Source organism: Entelurus aequoreus, linkage group LG02, assembly GCF_033978785.1.
Source record: "Entelurus aequoreus isolate RoL-2023_Sb linkage group LG02, RoL_Eaeq_v1.1, whole genome shotgun sequence".
In the NCBI taxonomy this organism is placed as follows: domain Eukaryota; kingdom Metazoa; phylum Chordata; class Actinopteri; order Syngnathiformes; family Syngnathidae; genus Entelurus; species Entelurus aequoreus.
Window position 1 is genome coordinate 14,087,973 of NC_084732.1, and position 27,232 is coordinate 14,115,204.

The 27,232-nt window shown below is 40.2% G+C and overlaps 1 protein-coding gene across 2 annotated transcripts in view; it reads left to right on the forward strand.

Annotated features, from left to right (window-relative positions):
• The window catches only part of adamts17 (ADAM metallopeptidase with thrombospondin type 1 motif, 17), a 66,286-nt gene extending 41,689 nt beyond the window's left edge, over nucleotides 1–24,597 (forward strand). The window contains exons 10-24 of one of the 2 annotated variants that reach the window (XR_009821333.1): nucleotides 3,872–4,022; nucleotides 4,108–4,209; nucleotides 4,285–4,430; nucleotides 6,009–6,178; nucleotides 7,444–7,571; nucleotides 10,830–10,950; nucleotides 11,332–11,412; nucleotides 14,809–14,966; nucleotides 15,095–15,254; nucleotides 17,487–17,622; nucleotides 18,785–18,989; nucleotides 19,062–19,214; nucleotides 21,503–21,680; nucleotides 21,760–22,193; nucleotides 22,313–24,597. Coding sequence is in view for 1 of the 2 variants with exons in the window: in XM_062022445.1 (XP_061878429.1) it covers nucleotides 3,872–4,022; nucleotides 4,108–4,209; nucleotides 4,285–4,430; nucleotides 6,009–6,178; nucleotides 7,444–7,571; nucleotides 10,830–10,950; nucleotides 11,332–11,412; nucleotides 14,809–14,966; nucleotides 15,095–15,254; nucleotides 17,487–17,622; nucleotides 18,785–18,989; nucleotides 19,062–19,214; nucleotides 21,503–21,680; nucleotides 21,760–21,902 (2,032 nt within the window). In the remaining variant the exon portion in view is untranslated. Of the gene's footprint in view, nucleotides 1–3,871; nucleotides 4,023–4,107; nucleotides 4,210–4,284; nucleotides 4,431–6,008; nucleotides 6,179–7,443; nucleotides 7,572–10,829; nucleotides 10,951–11,331; nucleotides 11,413–14,808; nucleotides 14,967–15,094; nucleotides 15,255–17,486; nucleotides 17,623–18,784; nucleotides 18,990–19,061; nucleotides 19,215–21,502; nucleotides 21,681–21,759 lie in introns of both variants that reach the window. The other variant, XM_062022445.1, reaches the window with a different exon arrangement.
• Nucleotides 24,598–27,232: the final 2,635 nt, after the last annotated feature.

The window sequence follows — 27,232 nt, forward strand, 5'->3', positions numbered from 1 at the left end:
TCTTTATATTAATAACATTCTGTGTAAAATCATTTACATATTAAGATGATGTAACAAACTCATTTACATAATACCTTTAATTTATTCACATATTCACACGACTTATAAATTAGCCAACTGTCTGTAACTCATAGACAAATACAAATAACACACTTTGTAAACCATTTAAATATTAACATATAATAGCTAACTCATTTACATATTGACACTGCCAGGTCTAACTCATTTACATATAGCGGTATAGCTCGGTTAGTAGAGTGGCCGTGCCAGCAACTTGAGGGTTCCAGGTTCGATCCCCGCTTCTGCCATCCTAGTCACTGCCCTTGTGTCCTTGGGCGAGACACTTTACCCACCTGCTCCCAGTGCCACCCACACTGCTTTAAAAATGTAACTTAGATATTGGGTTTCACACCTTTGAATCACTAGAGAAAAGCGCTACATAAATATAATTCACTTCACTAATTCACTACATATTAACACACTGGCTCCAACCCATTTACAAATTCGAACTGTCTCGAACTCATTTACACATTACCACTACAACATCCAGCTCACTTACATATTGACACAAAGTCTGTAATTTACATAATGATCGCTAACTCATGTACAGTACATGTTGGCTGTATTGTTGCCAACTCAATTACATATTTACACATTTGTGTAAATATGCAAATTAGTTATATTGTGTGTTAGCACTGCTGTCTCCAACTCATTACTGCATCCAACTCATTAACATATTCAAACGTATCTGTGATTTACACAGGAGCGAACTGTCTGTAACTCATCAATAACACAATTCCTAACCCATTTTCATGTCAACATGATATAGCTGACTCATTTAAACATTTACCGTATTTTTCGGACTATAAGCCGCACACTTAAAATCCTTTCATTTTTTCAAAACTTGACAGTGCGCCTTTTAAACCGGTGCGCCTAATGTACGGAATAATTTTGGTTATGCTTACTGACCTCGAAGCTATTTTATTTTGTTCATGGTGTAATGATAAGTGTGACCAGTAGTAGATGGCAGTCACACATAAGAGATACGTGTAGACTACGATATGACGCCAGTAAACAACACCAAAACTTTAAATGTTCCATTGAAAATAAAGAACATTACACACGGCGCTCAAAAACCTGTCAAAATGCGTTAGTATGACTTTTAAGTCACACCGCTTGATGGATTGTCGGCCCATTGTGGCAATTATAGTCAAAGATACAAGTATTACTATGGTGTGTATATAAGGACCGCAAAATTGCACCATTAGCAGACATATTATCTGGCGTTTCGTTTCACAATATTATGCAAAACCAACTTCTCTTACCTTCTGCTACTTGCTGATGTGTATTTGAGATCTGCAAAAGTCCTGAAAATCTGCGCACGTCCGCCACTGTAGTCCGAGTGTGACCAGTAGATGGCAGTCACACATAAGAGATTTGTGTAGACTGCAATATGACTCAAGTAAACAACACCAAAATTGTATATGTTCCATTGAAATATAGAACATTACACACGGCCCTCAAAAATCTACAAAAAATGTTTTAGTACGACTTTGGTAAGCTACAAAGCAGCATCGCTTGATGGGTTGTACTGTGCTTCAGCGTATGTGTATAATTATGGTGTGTGTATAAGGTAAGACATATTGTCTGGCGTTTTGTTTCCCAATATTATACGAAAGCAAGTTTTCTTACCTTCTGGTACCTGCTGGTCTGTATTTGGGATCTGCATAAATCCTGAAAAATTGCACGCGTCCAACTTTGTAGTCCGTGGCGAGACTGTAGTCGATAAGTTTCTTCTTTTTCTGTATCTTTTTGTTATGGGACATTCATCCTCCGCTGTTGCCATTTCTAATATAAAGTAGTGTCAAGTTTTTACTTATATCTGTCAGTAAACTTGCCATGAAAGCGCTAAAACATACCGGTGTAGTGAGTATACATTATTCACCCAATTAACTTTAGTTATTAGAGAGTTCCGGTCGGACGGTTTTTCACGGGACACCTTTTCGGCGTTATTGCACTAGTGAGCCACGGATGAGGAGATGCTGCTCCGTTATTCATTTAAGTAAAGTCTGAATGTCATTAAAACTGTTAGCTCCATTTTTTGACACTTCTTCCACTGGCATCCTTGCACGCTACACCGCTACAATAAAGATGACGGAGAAAAGACGGTGCCAAAGGTGAGCCACGTCAATAAGACTGTCCACAAAACGGCACATCCTGAAGCGACTGTCAGAAAGCGGCTTGAAGATGATCTGTAAAACATAATCTATGTAACATTTTGACCAAAGAACCACCATTACATGTTATGTAGACCACAAGGAAGGGTTTTCCATATGTATAAAAAAAAAAAAAAAAGACCCCTTTTAATGCGCCCTATAATCTGGGGCGCCTTTTGTATGAAAATAGACCTGACGAGACCCGCTCATCGGCAGTGCGTTTTATAATCCGGTGCGCCCTATGGTCCGGAAAATACGATACACACTGTAATTTACAAATTAGCACTGCTGTCTCCAACTCATTATCGCGTCTCACTCATTAACATATTTCCACATGTCCTGGTCATTTACACATTACGGAACTCTCTGTAACTCATTTGCGTATATCAATTATGCACTGTGTAAGGCAAGGCAACTTTATTTGTACAGTGCTTTTCATACACAAGGCAAACTCAAAGTGTTTCACAGACAACAAAGTGAAATGAAAGAAAATAAAAGCAAAATTAAAATGCAGACAATAAAAATAAAAACAGTGCAGACGTTAAAAGTTAAAAGATTAAAAGATTTAGCTGAAAGCTAAGGTGAACATAAAAGTCTTCAGTCTAGTTTTAAAAGTAGTCAGAGTTGGGGAGAGTGACATCTTCAGGAAGTTTATTCCAGCTATTTGTTGCATAGTGACTGAATGATGCTCTCCCTTGATTTGAGTTTACTCTGGGAACCGCTAACAGATTGGTCTCAGAACATCTTAGTGATCTAGAGGGCTTATATAGTGGGAGCATATCAGTGATATACTTCGGCCCTAGACCATGTAGTGATTTATATGTGAGCAGGAGGATTTTGAAATCAATTTTCTGATGTACAGGGAGCCAATGTAAGGATTTAAGAATTGGTGTAATGTGCTCACATTTTTTGGTCTTTGTTAGAACTCTAGCAGCAGCGTTCTGAACAAGCTGTAGCTGCCTGACAGTTTTTTTGGGAAGACCTGCAAGGAGACCATTACAATAGTCTAGCCTACTGGTAATAAAGGCATGTACAAGTTTTTCAAAGTCTTGAGCTGACATGAGCCCTCTAAGTCTTTTTACATTTTTGAGGTGATAGTAGGCCGATTTTGTTACTGATTTGATGTGACTGTCGAAATGTAAATCAGAATCTAAAATAACCCCAAGATTTCTGGCTTTATTTGAGGTTTTCAGGGACAGTGATTGAAGGTGTTGGACGACTTTAAACCTTTCTTTTTAGCACCAAAAACAATTATCTCAGTTTTATCTTCATTTAGTTGTAGGAAATTTTGGCACATCCAGTGTTTGACTTGTAAATTCAACAACATTTAACGTGATACGACTAACTAATTTACATATTGGCACGGTAACTCATTTACTTATGAACATCATGTTTAACTCATATGCATCAACTCATTAACAGACTAACACTGCTGTCTAACTGCTTCTAATTCCTTCACATAGTACTGTTTTTAATACGTTAAAATATTATCGCAGGTGCCTGTTAACTTTTGCTCTGTAGCAACACCTTGACTTAACTGCAGAGAGTACCAAGGGGGTCAACAATAATCAATAAGTTACAGTTTTGACACATCACATTGTTAGACGTCTTTCTCGTCGAGGTTGTTGATCGATGCCGTGTGATGTCATCATCAGGTCCAAGTCCAGCGGCTGTCTGCTGCACACGGACCCCAGGAGTCGCTACCAGGTCCGCTTGCCCCCCAAGCTTCCCGGGATGCACTACAGCGTGGACGAACAGTGCCAGATCCTGTTTGGAGCCAACACCACCTTCTGCTCCGACATGGAGGTACCGCTCGCTACCCTTTTTTCCCCTCTTCATCTCTTTCATGTGGTCCACGGGTCGTCATGGCGACGCGTTACGTGTTTTGTAGCATCTGATGTGCGCTGGCCTGTGGTGTCTGGTGGAGGGGGACCCGACCTGCAAGACCAAACTGGACCCCCCTTTGGACGGAACCGAGTGTGGACCAGACAAGGTGTTACGTGCACGCTTATCAGCGCAGAGACATGACTGCTGACTCTGAGTTTGTGTGGGTGTGTGTGTGTGTCAGTGGTGCAGGGCGGGGGAGTGTGTGAGTAAGACCCCCATCCCTCAGCATGTGGATGGAGACTGGAGTCCATGGAGTCCATGGAGCATGTGCAGCCGCACCTGTGCTACTGGAGTCCGCTTCAGACAGAGGAAGTGTGACAACCCTCCGTATGTACCCCTGTGTGTGTGTGTGTGTGTGTGTGTGTGTGTGTGTGTGTGTGTGTGTGTGTGTGTGTGTGTGTGTGTGTGTGTGTGTGTGTGTGTGTGTGTGTTTTATATAAAGTGGAATGTCAATGATCGGTTCTTGAACATGGTTCATAAATCAAAAAGTTTGTATAGTGAAGCAAACTTCTCCATAAGAAACAATATAAACATGAATAATGGGTTCCAGCCTCGGCAAAAGTCCATATTTTAGAGAAGGTTTGTACACTTTGAACTAGAGATGTCCGATAATGGCTTTTTTGCCGATATCCGATATTGTCCAACTCTTAATTACCGATTCTGATATCAACCGATACCGATATATACAGTCGTGGAATTAACACATTATTATGCCTAATTTTGTTGTGATGCCCCGCTGGATGCATTAAACAATGTAACAAGGTTTTCCAAAATAAATCAACTCAAGTAATGGAAAAAAATGCCAACATGGCACTGCCATATTTATTATTGAAGTCACAAAGTGCATTATTTTTTTTAACATGCCTCAAAACAGCAGCTTGGAATTTGGGACATGAGGAGGTTGAGGTGGGCGGGGTTGGGGGGGGAGGGGTGTATATTGTAGCGTCCCGGAAGAGTTAGTGCTGCAAGAGGTTCTGGGTATTTGTTCTGTTGTGTTTATGTTGTGATACGGTGCGGATGTTCTCCCGAAATGTGTTTGTCATTCTTGTTGGTGTGGGTTCACAGTGTGGCGCATATTTGTAACAGTGTTAAAGTTGTTTATACGGCTACCCTCAGTGTGACCTGTATGGCTGTTGAACAAGTATGTCTTGCATCAATTAGTAATGAGTAAAGCTGGTAGATATTATGTGACTGGGATGGCATGCACGTAAAGGAAGTGCCTTAAAGGTTTATTGTCTCTCTGTACCTCTCCCTACGTCCGTGTACACAGCGGCGTTTAAAAACGTCATACATTTTACTTTTAAAAACCGATACCGATAATAACGAAACCGATACCGATAATTTCCGATATTACATTTTAAAGCATTTATCGGCCGATAATATCGGGCTGCCGCTAATAAAAAAGTACAATTTATACCTGGTCTAAAAAGAAAAACATTATACACATAACAATTTTGCTGAGAGTAAAATCTAGTGTATGCGTCAAACATTGTCATTTCAAACTACTAGTTTTGATCAAATAAAAGCAAAACTTGTTATATTTCTGTCATTTGTATTGATTGGTTTCTTTAAAAAGTAGGGGGGGGGGGGAATTGTGTATTTAATTTTTTGTGAAAAAATCTAATATATTATTTTTAGGTCATGTCGGCCAGGCCACAAATATTAGACATATTGTCTATTTAGCAACATCCTTTTATAATTTCATAGCTGCTAGATATACACAGAGACATAGTTCACACACAGAGGCATATTTGGCTCGGTCTAAAAGTTCGTAAACCGAGAAATTCACAAATAAAATGGTCCCGCTGTATAGTTATGTGTTTTCTATTTGAGGACATGTCTAAATACCAACAACAAGGTGTGTTCGTCTGTGCATCCGTGGCGTGTGTGTGTGTGTATGCGCAGTCCAGGTCCAGGAGGTCAGCAGTGTCAGAAGGCCAGCGTAGAGCACAAAGCCTGCGAGAGTCCTCCCTGCCCCAAGGGGGCGCCAAGCTTCAGAGACCTGCAGTGTTTATCCTATGACCGTCACGCCAGCAAGAAGAAGAGCCCCATGCTGACAGCCATCATCAACGATGGTAACGTGTACACGCACGCGGAGGGATGGGCACCGAATCCGGCGCTTTTTTTGGCACGGACCGAATCCCACTGGTCCGTCCGATTCACGTAAAATCCGACGAGGCCATGTTTCGGTACCAGGGTTCCGCGTGATGTCACTCCCGGTTGCCGATTCAGCCAATCTACCTCTAAGTCGTGTTGCAATATTCACTACCAACAAAGTAATTGACTCAAAAAACGCTCCGACTTAAGTAAAGTTTCAGGTTCAAATACTGATGACATCTATTAAACAAGACAAGAGGCAGAATTCAATTTTGCTCAAATGAGGAGAACCGTGTCAACCTGTAACCTCTTACAGTGTCACCCACGCTCTGACGAAAAAGGTTTATGTCTCCTCCTTTATTTGGACACTCCCTGTTTACAAAACAACATCTGCTTCCAAAGGAATGGGGAGTCATTGTTTTTGGTCACATTAACACAAAAGAAAAAGATGCCTCGGGCTTGGGCTGGTCCTGGCTTCAGCCTGGGCAGGTCTTGGATGACAATAGATAACCCCGCTCCCGTCTCCTCACATCGTACACAATGGAATTTTCCAAGCCTTTGCTTGGTGCAACAAAGACAGCCTCTTGTCTGTTCATTGGGAACTCAGAGAACGGAACGTTTTTTGATAATTCACATACAATTTTTCTGACATAAAGTAAGGCTCCAAATTTTTCAAAAATGCGCTATCCCGATTCTAATATACTTTGGCTTTGCTATTGCTACTAAAAGCATTAGCGACTTTACAATGAATTTTGACGCCTTCAAATTTGTTAATAAAAACTAATGCTAAGATGCATGTTACAATCAAACAGCTGGTGCATAATGAGGACGATACTTACAGTATTAACACTTTGTAGGGCGCAACAGACAGCAAACTATACACCACTGCCATCTGACAACTTGGACTAGCAACTGTAATTGCAGCATAATGTCATACCTGTAAATGAGACTCAGAAATGTGATAATAACAACTGGACATCAGTTATAATAATCAGCTAATTTTTAAATGTTGCAATAAAATGTTTTATTTTATTATCAAAAACAATTGATGTTTATTAACACAATTAGGTACTAAAAATTGGTACCGTTGAGTACCGGTATTGATTCCCAGATACCAGGAATCGGTACAGTATCGTTTCAAATGTGAACGGTACCCATCCCTAGTCACCAGCATGTCCAACCCATGTCGTCCTGCAGTCAAGTTCACACAAGTTTGTTTTTGTGTGTGTGTATGCGCTTTTAGAGAAGCCGTGCATGTTGTTCTGCACTCCAGTGGGTCAGGACGTTCCGGTTCTGATGGCCGAACGAGTGATGGACGGCACGGCGTGTGGACCCTACGAGTCGGACCTGTGTGTCAACGGCAGGTGTCAGGTATGAGCTAAAAATGTTAGCTCAGCACACACACACCGAGGAAGATAAGGTGAAGGACATCACATCTGGAACGAGTCACCAGCCCCCTCCCAGCGTGACAATGCGTGTCCACAGTCCAACGTGGATGTCATTATGAGGACAACACGTTCTCTTTGACCTACTTTCTTCACGCGCACGTTGAGCAAACCTCAGAATTTGCGCGCAGCTAAAGAAGGGCGGCGGGGCCTGAAGTCACAGATGTTGAGAGAAGAGGTCGCGAGGCATCGTCTCGCAGTGGGCGGAGTCTGTCGTGAGAGCATGATGATGTCAGCATTGAAGCGCAAAAGATTATAGGTTGGACCAATTATTGGCGTCAATATTTGGCATTTTGACGTATAACGGTATCAGCCTTTTTTTTATCCCACTACAACAGAACTACATCAGCAAATACAATACATACACATATAAAACTAGTATTTAGTATTAAATAATACATAATTACTTAAGTAGATAGTAATAATTAAGGACTGCTTTTGCCTTGCTCTGCTGCGTTGACCACGGCGCTCAGATGGCCACGCCCCTTTTCGCTTCCTGCTGCAGTACGCCTCCTCTGCTTGCCTGTCAAAACCTCCAATTTCAAACTTCTTTTTCTTTAAGTTAATGCAGCTGAGATAGGCTCCAGCACCCCCCGTGACCCCAACAGGGACAAGCGGTAGAAAGTGGATGGATGGATGGATAGTTAAAGGCCTACTGAAATTAAATTTTCTTTTTTAAACGGGGATAGCAGGTCCATTCTATGTGTCATACTTGATCATTTCGCGATATTGCCATATTTTTGCCGAAAGGATTTAGTAGAGAAAATTGACGATAAAGTTCGCAACATTTGGTCGCTGATAAAACAGCCTTGCCTGTACCAGAAGTAGCGTGACGTCACAGGTTGTGGAGCGCCTCACATCTGCACATTGTTTACAATCATGGCCACAAGCAGCGAGAGCGATTCGGACCGAGAAAGCGACGATTACCCCATTAATTTGAGCGAGGATGAAAGATTTGTGGATGAGGAAAGTGAGAGTGAAGGATTAGAGGGCAGTGGAAGCGATTCAGATAGGGAAGATGCTGTGAGAGGCGGGTGGGACCTGATATTCAGCTGGGAATGACTAAAACAGTAAATAAACACAAGACATATACAGTATATACTCTATTAGCCACAACACAACCAGGCTTATATTTAATATTCCACAAATTAATCCGCATAACAAACACCTCCCCCCTCCCGCCCAAAGTACCGTTCACCTCCGTAAAGTTCATACAGCACATATTTCCTCAAAGTTACGTACGTGACATGCACATAGCGGCACGCACGTACGGGCAAGCGATCAAATGTTTGGAAGCCAAAGCTGCGTACTCCCGGTAGCGCGTCTGCTATCCAACTCAAAGTCCTCCTGGTTGTGTTGCTGCAGCCAGCCGCTAATACACCGATCCCACCTACAGCTTTCTTCTTTGCTGTCTTCATTGTTCATTAAACAAATTGCAAAAGATTCACCAACACAGATGTCCAGAATACTGTGGAATTTTGCGATGAAAACAGACGACTTAATAGCTGGCCACAATGGTGTCCCAATATGTCCGCACAATCCGTGACGTCACGCGCAAACGTCATCATAGCGAGACGTTTTCAGCAGAATATTTCGCGGGAAATTTAAAATTGCACTTTATAAATTAACCTGGCCGTATTGGCTTGTGTTGCAATGTTAAGATTTCATCATTGATATATAAACTATCAGACTGCGTGGTCGGTAGTAGTGGGTTTCAGTAGGCCTTTAAATCAGTGAGGCTGTAAGTGTGGTACCTAAGTACCAGTTGTAACTAAATACCAGTTGTAACTAAATACGAGTTGTAACTAAGTACCAGTTGTAACTAAATATCAGTTGTACCTAAGTACCCGTTGTAGCTAAGTACCAGTTGCAGCTAAGTACCAGTTGCAGCTAAGTACCAGTTGCAACTGAGTACCAGTTACAACTGAGTACCAGTTGTAACTGAGTACCTGTTGTAACTAAATATCAGGCGTCAATAAATACCAGTTGTAACTAAGTACCAGTTGTAACTAAATATCAGGTGTCAATAAATAGTTGTAGCTAAGTACCAGTTGTAGCTGATTACCAGTTGTAACTAAACGCCAATTGTAACTAAATATCAGTTGTAACTAAGTACCAGTTGTAGCTAAGTACCAGTTGTAGCTAAATACCAGTTGTAGCTAAGTACCAGTTGTAGCTAAGTACCAGTTGTAACTAAATATCAGTTGTAACTAAATATCAGTTGTAACTAAGTACCAGTTGTAGCTAAGTACCAGTTGTAGCTAAGTACCAGTTGTAATTAAACGCCAATTGTTACTAAATATCAGTTGTAACTAAGTACCAGTTGTAACTAAGTACCAGTTGTAGCCAAATACCAGTTGTAGCCAAATACCAGTTGTAGCTAAGTACCAGTTGTAATTAAGTACCAGTTGTAGCTAAGTACCAGTTGTAGCTCAGTAACAGTAATAACTAAACGCCAGTTGTAACTAAGTACCAGTTGTAACTAAATATCAGTTGTAACTAAGTACCAGTTAGATAAGTACCAGTTGTAGCTAAATACCAGTTGTAGCTAAGTACCAGTTGTAACTAAGTACCAGTTGTAGTTAAGTACCAGTTGTAGCCAAATACCAGTTGTAGCTAAGTACCAGTTGTAGCTAAGTACCAGTTGTAATTAAACGCCAATTGTTACTAAATATCAGTTGTAGCTAAGTACCAGTTGTAACTAAACGCCAGTTGTAACTAAGTACCAGTTGTAGCTAGGTACCAGTTGTAACTAAATGCTAGTTGTAACTAAGTACCAGTTGTAGCTAGGTACCAGTTGTAACTAAATGCTAGTTGTAACTAAGTACCAGTTGTAGCTAGGTACCCGTTGTAGCTAAGTACCAGTTGTAACTAAACGCCAATTGTAACTAAGTACCAGTTGTAGCTAAGTACCAGTTGTAACTAAACGCCAATTGTAACTACGTACCAGTTGTAACTAAATATCAGTTGTAACTAAGTACCAGTTGTAGCTAAATACCAGTTGTAACTAAACGCCAGTAGCAACTAAGTACCAGTTGTAGCTCGGTACCAATTGTAGCTAAGTACCAGTTGTAGCTAAACGCCAGTAGCAACTAAGTACCAGTTGTAGCTAAGTACCAGTTGTAACTAAACGCCAGTTGTAACTAACTACCAGTTTTACTAAGTAAGTGTTGTCTTGTGTTAGAGAATCGGCTGTGACGGCATCATCGGGTCTTTGGCCAAGGAGGACCGCTGTGGCATTTGTAACGGCGATGGACGCTCGTGTACCATCGTGAGAGGAGACTTCAACCACACACAAGGAATGGGTGTGTTCAACTGTGTGCGTGTGCGTGTACTGGCCAATCAGGTCAGGTTTATAAGTGAAGTTGAAGTCTTATTAATTTGTCTCCATGACATTTCATCATAAAGATTTCATATCCTAATTTCATTTTTATTAACTTTTCATATTCTCATTTCATGATGAGAAAGATTTTGATATTGTTGATGGTGAAAAATGAATGTAAGTAGACAGGATGAAGAAAAATGTTACTTATTAAATTTAATGTGTGTGTGTGTGTGTGTGTGTGTGTGTGTGTGTGTGTGTGTGTGTGTGTGTGTGTGTGTGTGTGTGTGTGTGTGTGTGTGTGTGTGTGTGTGTGTGTGTGTGTGTGTGTGTGTGTGTGTGTGTGTGTGTGTGTGTGTGTCAGGCTACGTGGAGGCGGTGGTTATTCCTGCTGGAGCACGCAGGATCAAAGTTGTGGAGGACAAACCTTCCCACAGCTTTCTGGGTAATGTTGTCTTCACACACAAAACATAGGTGCTTCACTTCTTTTTACTCTTGTGAAACACTGACGGCCTGATCTACAAAAGATTTGCGTGTATTAAAACACCTGCAAAGATGATCTACTCAGCTCACACGCTGAGGATCTTGTCTCTTAAATGAGGAAATTAGTGAGCGCTCTATTTCGCGTGTTTGTCTTCATGAATATGTGATGATCATCAGAACACAATATTATTTACAATACGCTTTCTGCTCCGCGGCTCCTAGTCTGTGGAACGCTCTCCCTGACCACCTGAGGGCACCACAGACTATGGATGCTTTTAAAAAAGGCTTAAAAGCCCTTCTTTAGATATATGCATACTAGTTATAGCTATTTGGCTGTTCTAGTTTTTAGTTTTATTTAGTTATTTATTATCTTTTAATTTTTTTATTTTTGTTTAATACACTGTAGCACTTTGAGATTGTTTACTCAATATAAAGTGCTTTTTACAAATAAAATCTACTATTATTATTATTTTTTATTTTTTTTAGTTTGATTGGCGTTTTCATAAAACTTGTAATTGTGCGTAGATCATTCCATATAGTTGCACTGCATTTTCCACAACATAACAAAACATTACAGGTTGGAGCAGAGATGTGTGCAGTAACTGAGTGTCTCCATGGTGACAGCCGGTATTAGCTCATTTAAATAAGGAGGTCTACATCGCTTTTGTGTTTGTTATCAGTTGTTCACGCAGTCTTAGTAGATCACCTATAATAGTACACACTTTTTTTTTTAGTTTGCACACGCTATTTTTTGCTTGTTATTAAGTAGATCAGACCCTTAAAGTTAAAATGTCACCTCCAACTTTGCTTGAACACTAATTAACTTACATTTATTACTTTTTATTTTGTATTTTTTGGTGAATATTGATGGGTTTGCTCTTTTGTTATTGTTGAATATTAATGTGTAAATGTTAATGAGTGTTTATAAGTTATTGGCAAATTATAATGAGTGTTAATGTTAATGACTGCTTTGTTAGTAATTAGGGAATATTAATGAGTTTGTAAGTTATTGATCAATACAAAGTATTGTATAATTAGTTATTGCTGAGTGTTTACATTTTTGGTGACTGTTAATTAGTGGGTTAGTTATTGGTGAATATTAATGAGTGAGTTTTTCTTAATTGGTATAAAAAAGTGTGTTAGTTATTGGGGAATATCATTTATTGTACAGTTAGTAATATTATTGACCATGTTAGTTGGTGGTGAATATTAATGAATGTGTTTGTTATTGGTGAATATTAGTGAGTGTGTTCAGTATTGGCAAATATTGAGTTTTAGTTATTGGTGAATATAATGTATTGTCTAGTTATTGGCAAATATTAACGAGTGTGTTAATAATCGGTAAATATTAATGATTGTTTGTTAATAAATAGTGAATATTATTGAGTGTGAATGTTTGTGGGTGTTTTGTTAGTAGTTGGTGAATATTAATGAGTGTGTAGTTAGTTACAAGTGTGTTAAGTATCAGTAAGTATTAACGAGTGAATGTTAATGAGTGTGTAGTTAGTTATTGGTGAATATTAACAAGTTTGTTAATTATCAGTGAATGTTAACGACTCACCAAGTTTTTTAGCTCGGTTGGTAGAGCGGCCGTGCCAGTAACTTAAGAGTTTTGGGTTCGATGCCCGCTTCTGCCATCCTAGTCACTGCTGTTGTGTCTGTGGGCAAGGCTTTTTACCCACCTGCTCCCAGTGCCACCCACACTGGTTGAAATGTAACTTAGAGAATGGGTTTCACTATGTAAAGTGCTTTGAGTCACTAGAGAAAAGCGCTATATAAATATACTTTAATGATCAACAAATGTTAATGAGTGTGTAGTTAGTCAAATTAAACAAGAGCATGTTAATGTTATTGAGTGTAGTTAATTATAGGTGAAAATTGATGAGTGTGTAGTTAGTTATTGGTGCATTTTAATACGTGTGTTATTTTATAGGTGAATGTTAATGAGTGTGTAATTAATTATCTGTAAATATTAGTGAGTGTGTAGTTAATTACTAGTGAATATTAATGCGTGTGTTGTTAGTTATTGGTGCTTATTGATAAGTGTGTTAGGTATTTGTAAAGATTAATGACGGTGTGTTAGTGAATAATAATGAGTGTTTGTTAGTTGTTGGTGCTTATTAATAAGTGTGTTCGTTATTGGTGAATATTAATGAGTTTGTAGTTAGTTATTGGTGAATATTAATGAGACAGTGTGTAGTTAGTTATTGGTGAATATTAAGAAGTGTGTTATTTATCACTAAATATTAACAGGCGTGTTAATGATCGGTGAATATTAGTGAGTGTGTAGTTCATTATTGGTGAATATTAACGAGTGTGTTAATTATCACTGAATATTAACGTGCGTGTTAGTGATCGGTGAATATTAGTGAGTGTGTAGGTAATTATTGGTGAATATTAACGTGTGTTAATTATCGGTGAATGTTAATGAGTGTCAATTACTGTTGAATATTAATGAGTGTGTCGTTAGTTATTGGTAAATATTAACAAGTGTGTTAATTATCAATGAATGTTAATGAGTGTCAAATATTGGTGAACATTAACAAGCGTGTAAATGGTCGGTGAATATTAGTGAGCGTGTAGTTATTGGTGAATATTAACGTGTGTTAATTATCGGTGAATCTTAATGAGTGTCAATTATTGTTGAATATTAATGATTGTGTCGTTAGTTATTGGTAAATATTAACGAGTGTGTTAATTATCGGTGAATGTTAATGAGTGTCAATTATTGTTGACTATTAATGATTGTGTTGTTAGTTATTGGTGAATATTAACAAGTGTGTTAATTATCAATGAATGTTAATGAGTGTCAATTATTTTTTTATATTAATGAGCGTATTTAGTTATTGATTAATATTAATGACTGTGTAGTTAGTTATTGGTGAATATTAAAGACTGTTAATTATCAGTGAATGTTAATGAGTGTCAATTATTGTTTAATATTAATGAGTGTGTAGTTAGTTATTGATGAATATTAATGTGTTTAGTAAGTTATTAGAGAATATGAACGAGTTTGTTAATTATTAATTATTGTTAATGAGTGTCAATTATTGTTGAATTTTAATGAGTTTGTAGTTATTGGTGAATATTAACAAGTGTGTTAATTAACAATGAATGAGTGTCAATTATTGTTGAATATTAATGAGTGTAGTTAGTTATTGATGAATATTAATGAGTGCATGGTTAATTATAGGTGAATGTTAATGAGTGTCAATTATTGAATATGAATATTAATGAGTGTGTTAGTTATTGGTGAATATCATTTATCATGTAGTCACTGGTGAATGTTACAAACATGTTAAATAATAATAAGTGTGTAAATTATTGGTGCATTTTAATGAGCTTGTGTTGTTTTCAGCCCTGAAAGACGCCAGCAAGAAGTCCATCAACAGCGATTGGAAGATTGAACTCCCAGGAGAGTTTGAGCTGGCCGGGACCACCGTGCGCTACGTCAGGAGGGGATTGTGGGAGAAGATGTCTGCCAGGGGGCCCACCAACACGCCCCTCCACCTCATGGTAGATGACATGTGACCTTGCATGCCTGCATGTTAATGCATTAGTACATCTTACTGCAGCTCACTCACTCCTTTTTCTTCTCCTTCTTCATCTTTTTGTTGCCCTCCTCCATCAATCACTACGGACAGGTGCTGCTCTTCCATGACCGCAGTTATGGATTTCACTACGAGTACACGGTGTCCCTGAACGTCTCGCAGGAGAAGACCAGTGAGGAGAACAAAGACGCAGAACATCTGTACATCTGGACACACAGCAGCTGGAACGACTGCACCGTGTACTGTGGAGGAGGTGACACACATACATCTGTTTAAACCCCAACATCATGTGTGTGTGTGTGTGTGTGTGTGTTTGTGGGCTACACACACACACACACACGCACACACTGAGGACCACTGTCTGGCAAATCAAAGGAAGCAGGGGCCATTTTGAGAGTTCTCACCTTCAAAACCACTATATAGAATATCGATTTCCAGCCAAAAGAACAACAAAAAAAATGTAAATTTTGTGATAAAATTTTATATGACAAATGTCACTATTCTTGTATTTGTTTCCTTCTTGAGACCTCCGAATAATGCCTACCTCTTTAGGACCACCCTTTCTAGATATATAAATATTTGTATTTATAACGTTAATAATATATACATACACTGCAAATATAAAAAAAACTTGTCAAAAATGTTGGCAATATTATAGTAATAATGGGAATTTCACTTGGCAAAATTATGACAAAAGTAATAATTTTACTCAAAAAATTTCACTGTTTTACAAGAACAACAAAGAAATATAAATTTTGTAATAAAAGTCAGAATTTTATATGACAAATATCACCATTCTTGTATTTCTTACCTTCTTGAGACCTCCGAATAATGCCTACCTCTTTAGGACCACCCTTTCTAGATATATAAAGATTGGTATTTACAACATTAATAATATATACCGTAATTTCCGGACTATAAGCCGCACCTGACTATAAGCCGCACCAGCTAAATTCAGGGGAAAATACAGATTGCTCCATATATAAGCCGCACCCGACTATAAGCCGCAGGGTTTTGATGTGTAATTAGCGTAGTATATAGGGGTTCCTGCTACCACGGAGGGGATTGTCGGGACAGAGATGACTGTTTGGGAACGCAAAGCGTCCCATTTATTAACAATAAATCTTTCAATCGTTCAATCAAACTTTCACATCTTTGACATGGCGAACAGCATTCGTGCAGAGTACAAATAATACAACGGTGCAAAGTAATACAAAGTGCTCGCCTGTACGTTATCAAAATAACCAGCCTACCGGTATATGAAAAGTCAGTCTTTAATCATTGTGTCATCGTCTTCCTCCTGCGTACTAAAACCACCGAAATCCTCTTCGTCGGTGTCGGAGAAGAACAGGCCGTAAATAAGCCGCACCCTTGTATAAGCCGCAGGGACCAGAACGAGGGGAAAAAGTAGCGGCTTATAGTCCGGAAATTACGGTACATACTTAGCAAATATAAAAAAAACTTGTGAAAAATGAATTGGAATTTCACAAGAAAAAGGTCAAAATTTCACAAGAAAAACTTTGGCGCTAAAGTGGAACTGAAATGCTAACAGTTAGCACTCTGGCCAGACAGTGTCAAGTACCGGTAACGAAAAATGTGAGCAAAATTAACTAAAAAAAAAAAAAAGCTAGCATGCTAACAGTTCTATTCTAACATGCTAAAAATAGCATGCTTACGAGTAGCATTAGTAAAATACTAAAATATATGACACTGAGGTGTATACCTGCTAAATTAGTTTAAAAAGATAGCATGTTAATGTCAGCATGCTAAAATTCTAACTGTATTGTGCGTGGAGTACCAAAATATAGAGAACCGTCCTCGACCTCAAGTCAGAACCTGCAACTCAACTAAAAATAGCATGCTTACAGTTAGCATTAGTAAAATAGCAAAATATTTGACACTGAGGTGTATACCTGCTAAATTAGTTTAAAAAGCTAGCATGTTCATGTTAGCATGCTAAAATGCTAACTGTATTGTGCGTAGAGTACCAAAATATATTACTCTGAGGTGTGTACCAGAAGAAAATGTTAAAATTCTAGCTATTAGCATGTATCAAGTACCAAAGTATGAATAAGGTGTATACCTACAGAATTACCTTTAAAGATAAAGCTAGCATACTAACATTATCATGCTAACAAGTAGCATACATTGAGGAACAAAATATTTGACGCTGAGGTGTATATACCTGCAAAATTTGTTAAAAAACTAGCATGCTAATATTAGAATGCTAACGATTGTGCCACTGGCTGTTAAGAAATTAGCTATGGGCCGCTAAACACCCCTGGTGTAAAACCTTTTTTGTACTGGTCCTGACACCTGTGTGGGTCCAGGAGGCCCTGCAGTGTGACTTGGTGAGGAAGCTGTTCCAATGACATCCTGATGGGGGCTCTGGTGGTCATTTGGCGCTGTTTGCTGTAATGTTGTTCTTGGCTCTCTGTGTGATGACATCATCTTTGTGTGTGTGTGTGTGTGTTTGTGTGTGTAGGGGAGAGGAGGACGGTGGTGTCGTGCATGAGGATGGCTAACAAGTCCATGGAGGTGGTGAATGATTCTTACTGTCAGCCTGAGAACCGTCCTCTACCTCAAGTCAGAACCTGCAACTATCAGCCCTGCCAGTACAGGTGACACACACACACACACACACACACACACACACACACACACACACACACACACATTCTTGTATTTGTTACCTTCTTGAGACCTCCGAAAAATGCCTACCTCTTTAGGACCACCCTTTCTACATATATAAATATTTGTATTTACAACATTAATAATATATACATACTATGCAAATATAAAAGAGGTAAGTTTTTAGTAAATTGTTTTTTTTTAAATTATTTTTTGTTTGTAATTGGTTTTTTAATCTTCATTTATTACTTCAAGTTTTTACAGTATGTCTCTATATTCATATTTATTTATTTAATAAAAAATTTATTTTGGCCTAAGGGGTCGCATTTAAATTTCTTACAAACACTTATTACATCTGTTGGCCAGAGGGGGAGCACTTCGAATTTTTACACACACTTGTTATTACATATGTTGACCAGAGGGGGAGCACTTTTCAAACCGAGACACAGTCAATTTGAAAAATCCCTCCTTTTTGAGACCACCCTAATTTTGATAGATTTCACCACCAGGGGTGCAAATGAGATCTCTATTTTTCAGTTTTTTGTAATGTACTTAAGGCCGATGACAAAGGAGTCACGGACCACAGATGGCCCCTGTGCTGCACTTTGGGCAACCCAGCTGTAGAAGCTAACTGTTAATGGCCACTAAAGTCTTAGTACCGTGGTGTATTTGTTCATCCTAAGGTCACATTTGGGTTGACTTACATCAGCACCAGAAGTCGTAAAGTCAGCTGTTCACCTGGCGGGTTTTTTCGGGGATGAATAGGGAAGTCCTTCTTTAGCTGCCGTCTTCTTTTATCATATATTGCTGCCTTTGCACCTGTCAATGTTTACTTTTGTATGCACATTAAATAAACAAAAAATCCTGACTTTGGAGCAATGTTCACAGACTCTAGTATTTGGCTCTCTATTAGATGCAATGGTTTTCCGTATTGGGACCATGATTTTGGTCCTAACTTGTTCACCGGTCCTCCTATGGAAGGTACTTTTCCTTGTTGATGTCTCAAGAAGGGTAGAAATACAAGCACACACACACACACACACACAAATTAAAAACACACACATTGCATGAGTTACAAAACAGACGTTTTTAGGACAAACGTGCCTGTAAAGTGGCACCAAGCATCAAACCGTGGTCATGGTTTCTCCTGAGGTGGGTGGTGCCTGAATGGGGGTCCTGCTCCGTCACGTGTGGTCCGGGCGTCCAGCACCGCGAGGTCCTTTGCGTGCAGCAGCAGACGAACGGGTCTTTAACCCGCACCTCCGAGGTCCACTGCCAAGGGGGGCGGCCGCCCGTCCTACAGGGCTGCGAGGGGCGCCTCTGCCTCAGCGTGTGGGAGGCGTCTGAGTGGTCTCAGGTGGGCACCCTTTTAAGGCGATCCACAGCCGGCCAGCGATCAGTGTTCACACGCTCGCGTCTGTCCTTGCAGTGCTCGTCGGGATGCGGACCGGGCGTGCACAAGCGGACCGTCACGTGCACCAACCCCAGGGGGCAATGTGACCCCCTGTCCCAGCCCACCCAGGAGGAGTCTTGTGAGGACTACTCCAAGTGCTACGAGTGGAAAACTGGCGATTGGTCCAAGGTAGGATGTGTCCACTTTTATTGTGAAACAATCATTTTTAATGAATACTTAAGCCTACTACGCTACTGTATTTTAACGTTGGTCATTATGGTTAGGGTTGGGTATCGTTTTAATTCGAACGATTCCGATTCCGATTCCTGACGATTCTCGATTCCGATTCTTTTAAGAGGCAGGGTCAAAAAAAAGTTTAGGATATTTTAAATGAGCTAGCTAACCTACAGTCTTTCTGAATGAAATAGTCTGACATTCTCCATCAATTTTAATTCTATTAACTTTTTATGAACTTTACAATAAATTCCTCACAGGGCTGTTTTCAACTAGAATATAAATATCAAATCTATGAACTTGAATATAAATATTATAAATTATGAATACATTTTCCCAGGGGTACACTTTCCTCAAGAGAGCTTTATTTTTGAAAACCTCATGAAAACACATTTACACATAAGTGTATGATGCTGCAGGAAACCTCATGAAAACACCTTTACACATAACTGTATGATGCTGCAGGAAACCTCATGAAAACACCTTTACACATAACTGTATGATGCTGCAGGAAACCTCATGAAAACACCTTTACACATAAGTATATGATGCTGCAGGAAACCTCATGAAAACACCTTTACACATTAGTGTATGATGCTGCAGGAAACCTCATGAAAACACCTTTACACATAAGTGTATGATGCTGCAGGAAACCTCATGAAAACACCTTTACACAAAAGTGTATGATGCTGCAGGAAACCTCATGAAAACACCTTTACACATAAGTGTATGATGCTGCAGGAAACCTCATGAAAACACCTTTACACATAAGTGTATGATGCTGCAGGAAACCTCATGAAAACACCTTTACACATAAGTGTATGATGCTGCAGGAAACCTCATGAAAACACCTTTACACATAAGTGTATGATGCTGCAGGAAAGAGCACATCGCGGAGCCTGGCTAGCAGGTTGTAAATTGTCTATGAAAAAATATGCGGGCTAATTTGTTAGCTGCCTCAACGTTGGCGCAAAACACATTATTTATTGCATATATATTGTTTTACTTACCGGATTCGGACTGCAGTGCAGTCACCGAGGTGCCAGGCTGGGCGTCGGAACCAGAGGAAGAGGAAGAGGCAGAGGAGGACGGTCGGAACTCGGAGGTGCTTCATCATGTCCGACCTGCACGAAACAGTCCTGTCGCACGTGTTACATTTAGCCGATATTTCATTTTTTTTAGTAAAGTAAAGCCACACTTTCGACCACCGACGCCGCTATCAATGCTTGACTGACTCGCTCGGCTATGCTAACACTTCCGGCGGTGGGCGCTTCTTCGTTGGTGTCCAGCGGCTTCTTCTTCCGGTCGGCGGACTTATTCTTTTTTTCCGGTCGGCGGACTGGGTATCGAAACTAGGAATCGAAATTTAAACTTTTGAACGATTCCGGGAGAATCGGAAAGTTAGTCCCGGTTCCAATCGATACTCGATACTCGATACCCAACCCTAATTATGGTGGTACTTGTTTTAAAATATTTTTGAACAGGAAGTGTTACAATAGTTGTTTCTAAGTTATCATAAAAACTTTGTGTTACATTGAGTGCCCGGTGAGAAGCAAACCAAAACTAAGGCTCGTAAAACTCCACTGTGAAGGGGGGATGCAAGATGAAGGTGTTCCTGTTTCTTTCATGTATTATAATCAAACAGAAAGATATTGTCTGACCCAAGGACTATAAAAGCGAAGAGAAAGCAGGACCAGAATCCCCTCCAGGCGACTTCCTTTTTCAACTGTTTTACGAACGTCTTTTTTAACTCGTTTACGACCTTTTCTGTGAAGTGTTTACGACCTTTTCTTTTGAACTGTTCTGTAACCAAAGGCAACGCTGTTTACGACCCACTTCCCTCTGGAAGCAGCTGTGGACATGTGGTCAGAGAAAATCCCAATAAAGGAAGGAGGCATACAATCTTTCGCCAGAGCGTGCTGGAGATCGTGCAAGAGTACAGTGTCCCGGCGTCTCTCCTCAATTGAGTCCAAATTGAATTGTGTCTCTGTTAAATTCTTTGCTTCTTGTCTTGTTTAATAGATGTCATCAGTGTTTGAACCTGACAGGAAGTCACGACCAGTAGCTACAAGTTTATGTGTCTTATGTGTATGCATTTGATTGATTGAAACTTTTATTAGTAGATTGCACAGTGCAGTATATATTCCGTACAATTGACCACTAAATGGTAACACCCGAATACGTTTTTCAACTTGTTTAAGTCGGGGTCCGCGTTAATCAATTCTGCTAACCTTGGTTTCCAGTGTTCATCCTCCTGTGGGAGGGGCCTGCAGTCCCGGGTGGTCCAGTGTATGCACAAAGTGACGGGTCGCCACGGCAACGATTGCCCGTCGCCGCTGAGGCCGCCCACCTACCGACCGTGTGACCAGGGAGCCTGCACGCAGAAGATCAACGTCAACACCATCACGTCGCCCCGCCTGGGTAAGTCCAAAGTGGGGCTAGCAAAGAATCCCCGGGCGCGGTGACGCTGACTTCCTGTCTCTCCGCCCCGCCCCCCTAGCTGCTCTCACCTACAAGTGCTCGGGCGACCAGTGGACGGTTTACTGCCGCGTGATCCGCGAGAAGAACCTGTGCCAGGACATGCGCTGGTACCAACGCTGCTGCCAGACCTGCAGAGACTTTTACGCCGGCAAGAGTTCCTGACCCGAGCTCCGCGTGCCACGCCTCTCTTCCTTTGTATTCACTGCGGCAAGCAGGAAGTGAGCGCCAACGCTTACCGGCTTTGATGAAGACTTGAAAATGTCCGGCAGATCTTCTGCTGCGCTCACAAAAAAAAAAAGAAAAAAAGCCAAAGCAGGTGGCGCCATTGCACACGTTTGAAAGACGTGCCGAGAGCCGAACGTTAATAATCCTTGTTGTACTGTATGCTAACGATTACGTCGCCCGTGAAAGGCTTCTACGAGTGAAGCTACAAGCTCGCTAAACCGCCTGAGGGTACGCTCCTTGTCACCCAAGCCAGCCAAACTGAGCAAATTGATGGATTGTTTTGTTGTGCGCCATTTGGTGGTCATGTTGTGCCTGACTAAAAATATGCACTTTGTCCATTTTGACAGCTCGCTCAACAGGAGGTGTGTCAGATTAAAGCTGCACGCCACGCAAACACCGGGCAGAATTAAGAGGCGTTATAGTACAGCCGCCATCTTGTTTCTCTCGGCACCTGGAAAGAGGCGAGTACGCTCGCGCACCTAAGGCGGTGACGACGACGCAGTTCATCTCCGAGTGGGCGTCACTTTTACACCTCATTTACTGAGTTTGTATGTATGTATGTGTGTGTGTGTGTGTATTTGTGTTCTGGCAATGCTTACTTAATGGGGACATCGCTCTGTTTACACCAGACCTGGGCAAATTAAGGCCCGGGGGCCACATGCGGCCCGTTAAGCTTTTCAATTTGGCCCGCCGGACATTCCCAAATAATTTTTTTAGATCTTTAAGATGGAAAGTGTAGCTGCCATTATGATGTGCAGTCATGTTCTCTAATGACCGTAAGTCTTGAACTATACAAAGTATTTCAATGGTTGGAATCTGCGCTTTTGCATGATGTACTAGTTACTATGGTAATCTAATTACCGTATTTTTCGGAGTATAAGTCGCTCCGGAGTATAAATCGCACCGGCCGAAAATGCATAATAAAGAAGGAAAAAAAACATATATAAGTCACACTGGAGTATAAGTCGCATTTTTGGGGGAAATTTATTTGATAAAACCCGACACCAAGAATAGATATTTGAAAGGCAATTTAAAATAAATAAAGAATAGTGAACAACAGGCTGAATAAGTGTACGTTATATAACGCATAAATAACCAACTGAGAACGTGCCTGGTATGTTAACGTAACATATTATGGTAAGAGTCATTCAAATAACCAGGGGCGCCGAAAAGGGGGCGTAAAGGAGACGGAATCTAGGGGCCCATGATGGAGGGGGGCCCAGAGAGGCCCCTAATGATGATGAAATTATAATACAGAAAAAATAATGTCAACTGTGATGCTGTTATTCTTTCAAAAATATGGTAATGATAGTCAAAAATACCATTAAAATGCATAACTGTATGTAAAATAGCATCAAAAAATGTTGCCGCTGTGTTGGGGGCCCTGTAAAGATTCTTTTCATGGGGCCCAAAATCCCTAGCGGCGCCCCTGCAAATAACTATAACATATAGAACGTGCTATACGTTTACCAAACAATCTGTCACTCCTGATCGCTAAATCCCATGAAATCTTATACGTCTAGTCTCTTACATGAATGAGCTAAATAATATTATTTGATATTTTACGGCAATGTGTTAATACTTTCACACATAAGTCGCTCCTGAGTGTAAGTAAAAACTGCGACTTATAGTCCGAAAAATATGGTAATCTAATTAGTTACTATGGTAATCTACGTCACAGCAGCTCAGACGAGGCACCAAGCAGTGTGGGCGGGAAGCGTTTCCACAGACGCGGAAGGAGATTTTCACAACAAAGTTCTAAAGCTTAGTGATATATCAGATCGTAGGTGGGTTTATTTTGTACCCTTCGCGTTCATATTTCACTGTTTGTTGCATTTTTGTTGCGTTCCACTTGATTGTGAAATATGTCGATCGAAAGCGGGTGTGACGTTCATATTTTGTCAATATTCAGTGTTTTATCGTTCATAGAAATATGTAAAATTCCATTGTTTTTTAAGGCGGTCTGTCATAACGTTTTTAGCATTTAATCAGACATTATTGTGAGGTTTTGTACTAGTGTTCCTAAAAATAGATATACCTGCCCCCAGACACATTTTTTCTCTAAATGTGGCCCCCCGGGTCAAAATAATTGCCCAGGCCTGGTTTACACAGTCACCTTTAGGGGACCTCTGACGGTATGGGGACAAAGAAAACAGATCCCCTAAAGGGAAACCTTTTTAAATGATAGTCAGATCCATTCCGAAGATGCCTAAGTGATTTTTTTAAGCTTTGGCCCATATTTAATTTGATTTGATTTTTTTTTTTTTTTAATGGTCCTCAGTAGTCACGTACAAATTTGTGTGAATTATGCAAAATTATTTAAATTTGGTCCCCATGAACCATATTAACTCTTTTTCCCCAGGGTGCCCAGTAAGAATGATCGGCGCATTACTTCATCAATCCAGAGATTTAAAGAAGTGTATGAGCTAACTGGGCAGTGGCCATTTTACCTCTTTTTTTTTTTATGTCTCCACAACCTGTAGAAAGGGTGGTCCCCACAAGTTATGATCAAAAACTTGGTCCCCATTCCAAATGATAACCAGTATGTGTGTGTGTGTGTGTGTCAAAGGTGCTATCTTATGTTAGTGTGTGAATGCGAGCCATGACTATTTAACACATGTGTGTACTGTACTTGTTCACGTGTACTTCATGGTGCTGATCCAGTAAAGACGGTTCTGTTTACACAAACGGCAGCTCTGTGTTGACATAGTCTGACAGGTCATGTGATCAAGTTGTCACGTGACCATGTACAAGGCTCCTTTCCTTCTGACAGTCAGCTGTCAATGCTGCCGTGGAAGCTTCCGTGGGCTCCTTCTGTGACGTTGATTACAAAATAGTCATCGGGAGTCCATACTTGCCAACCCTTCCGAATTTCCCGGGAGACTCCCGAATTTCAGTGCCTCTCCCGAAAATCTCCCGGGACAACCATTCTCCCGAAAATCTCCCGATTTCCAGCCGGACAACTATATTGGGGGCGTGCCCTAAAGGCACTGCCTTTAGCGTCGTCTCTCACCTGAAAAGGAGACTTTTATATATGTCTCCGTTATCCATAGGTTTATCTATAACCCATAACACGGTGGCCGAATGGATATAGTCACTCATGAACGGTCAGAGAAGCACAAGGCGGCGGCAACGCAGTATTATGGGCCACCTTGCAAGCAACATTCCGTTCTCATTTGCGGATGTTTTCAACAAATCTGTGAAGGATATGTTCCCGGATTCAGAGATCGCTCGCCAGTACTCAAATGGCAGAACAAAAGCTATACTCATATAGTGAAAGGTACACTACTGTTCAAAAGTTTGGGGTCACCCAAACAATTTTGTGGAATAACCTTCATTTCTAAGAACAAGAATAGACTGTGGAGTTTCAGATGAAAGTTCTCTTTTTCTGGCCATTTTGAGCGTTTAATTGACCCCACAAATGTGATGCTCCAGAAACTCAATCTGCTCAAAGGAAGGTCAGTTTTGTAGCTTCTGTAACGAGCTAAACTGTTTTCAGATGTGTGAACATGATTGCACAAGGGTTTTCTAATCATCAATTAGCCTTCTGAGCCAATGAGCAAACACATTGTACCATTAGAACACTGGAGTGATAGTTGCTGGAAATGGGCCTCTATACACCTATGTAGATATTGCACCAAAAACCAGACATTTGCAGCTAGAATAGTCATTTACCACATTAGCAATGTATAGAGTGTATTTCTTTAAAGTTAAGACTAGTTTAAAGTTATCTTCATAGAAAAGTACAGTGCTTTTCCTTAAAAAATAAGAACATTTCAATGTGACCCCAAACTTTTGAACGGTAGTGTAAGTTTTTTTTTTTTTAAGTAAGCAAGTACAGTACAGTTAGTAGAACAACTGTGTTTTCATTACTGTTTACTGTACTATATATATATATATAAGAAAAACTTAAATTTCAGTGAATTCTAGCCATACTTGCCAACCCTCCCGGATTTTCCGGGAGACTCCCGAAATTCAGCGCCTCTCCCGAAAACCTCCCTGGACAAATATTCTCCCGAAAATCTCCCGATTTTCAGCCGGCGCTGGAGGCCGCACCCCCTCCAGCTCCATGCGGACCTGAGTGAGGACAGCCTTTTTTCACGTCCACTTTCCCACGATAAAAGCAGCGTGCCTGCCCAATCACGGTATTCCATACGAGGCGTCCGGCATACCGCCGATGAGCATGGTGCAGATGGAGAAGATCTTCTCGGCGTCCGTGTCGGCGCACACGTTGCCAAAGCCGACGCTGGTCAGGCTGCTGAGGGTGAAGTAGAGGGCGGCGATGTACGAGCCGCGCACCGACGGGCCGCCGACCGTGTTGTTGACGTAGGGCAGTGGTCCCCAACCACGCGGACCGATTGGTACCGGGCCGCACAAAAAATAAATAAAAAATATTTTTTATTAAATCAACATAAAAAACACAATATATACATTATATATCAATATAGATCAATACAATCTGCAGGGATACAGTCCGTAAGCACATATGATTGTATTTATTTTTGGAAAAAAAAAAAATTGGGACAAATTTTCAATTTCCGCAGCTACAAAAAGGTTGGGGACCACTGACGTAGGGCATCTCCAGGCGTTTGCCCAGCTCATGGAGCCATCCTCGGGGAAGAGACGGGAGGACAACAGGGTGACAAGAACTAAATCATCCAGACTAGAGATAAATTGTATTATTATGTTTATCTTACCTAAACATAAATATATTTACTAATTTAAAAAAACCAACTAAATACATTTTTACTATATTTTGCTAAAAACTAATTAATTGTACTTTTATTTGTATTTTTTCTGACTCCTTATTACATCCAGCCATAGAATTATACATTAAAATAAACAATTTGAAATAATTTTAAATGATCATAATAATTCATTTAAAATGACCATATTTAATTATTAAAATAATTGCTTGTTTATCAACAACTTTAGCATTTTATTCATTACATTTTGAAGCTCTCAGAAGCCAAGTTATGTTATATTCCTTAAGATTTATTCATGCAAGTTTGAAGTATCAATTATCTAAACCAGGGGTCACCAACGCGGTGCCTGCGGGCACCAGGTCGCCCGTAAGGACCAGATGAGTAGCCCGCTGGCCTGTTTTAAAAATAGCTCAAATAGCAGCACTTACCAGTGAGCTGCCTCTATTTTTTAAAATGTATTTATTTACTAGCAAGCTGGTCTCGCTTTGCTCGACATTTTTAATTCTAAGAGAGACAAAACTCAAATAGAATTTGAAAATACAAGAAAATATTTTAAAGACT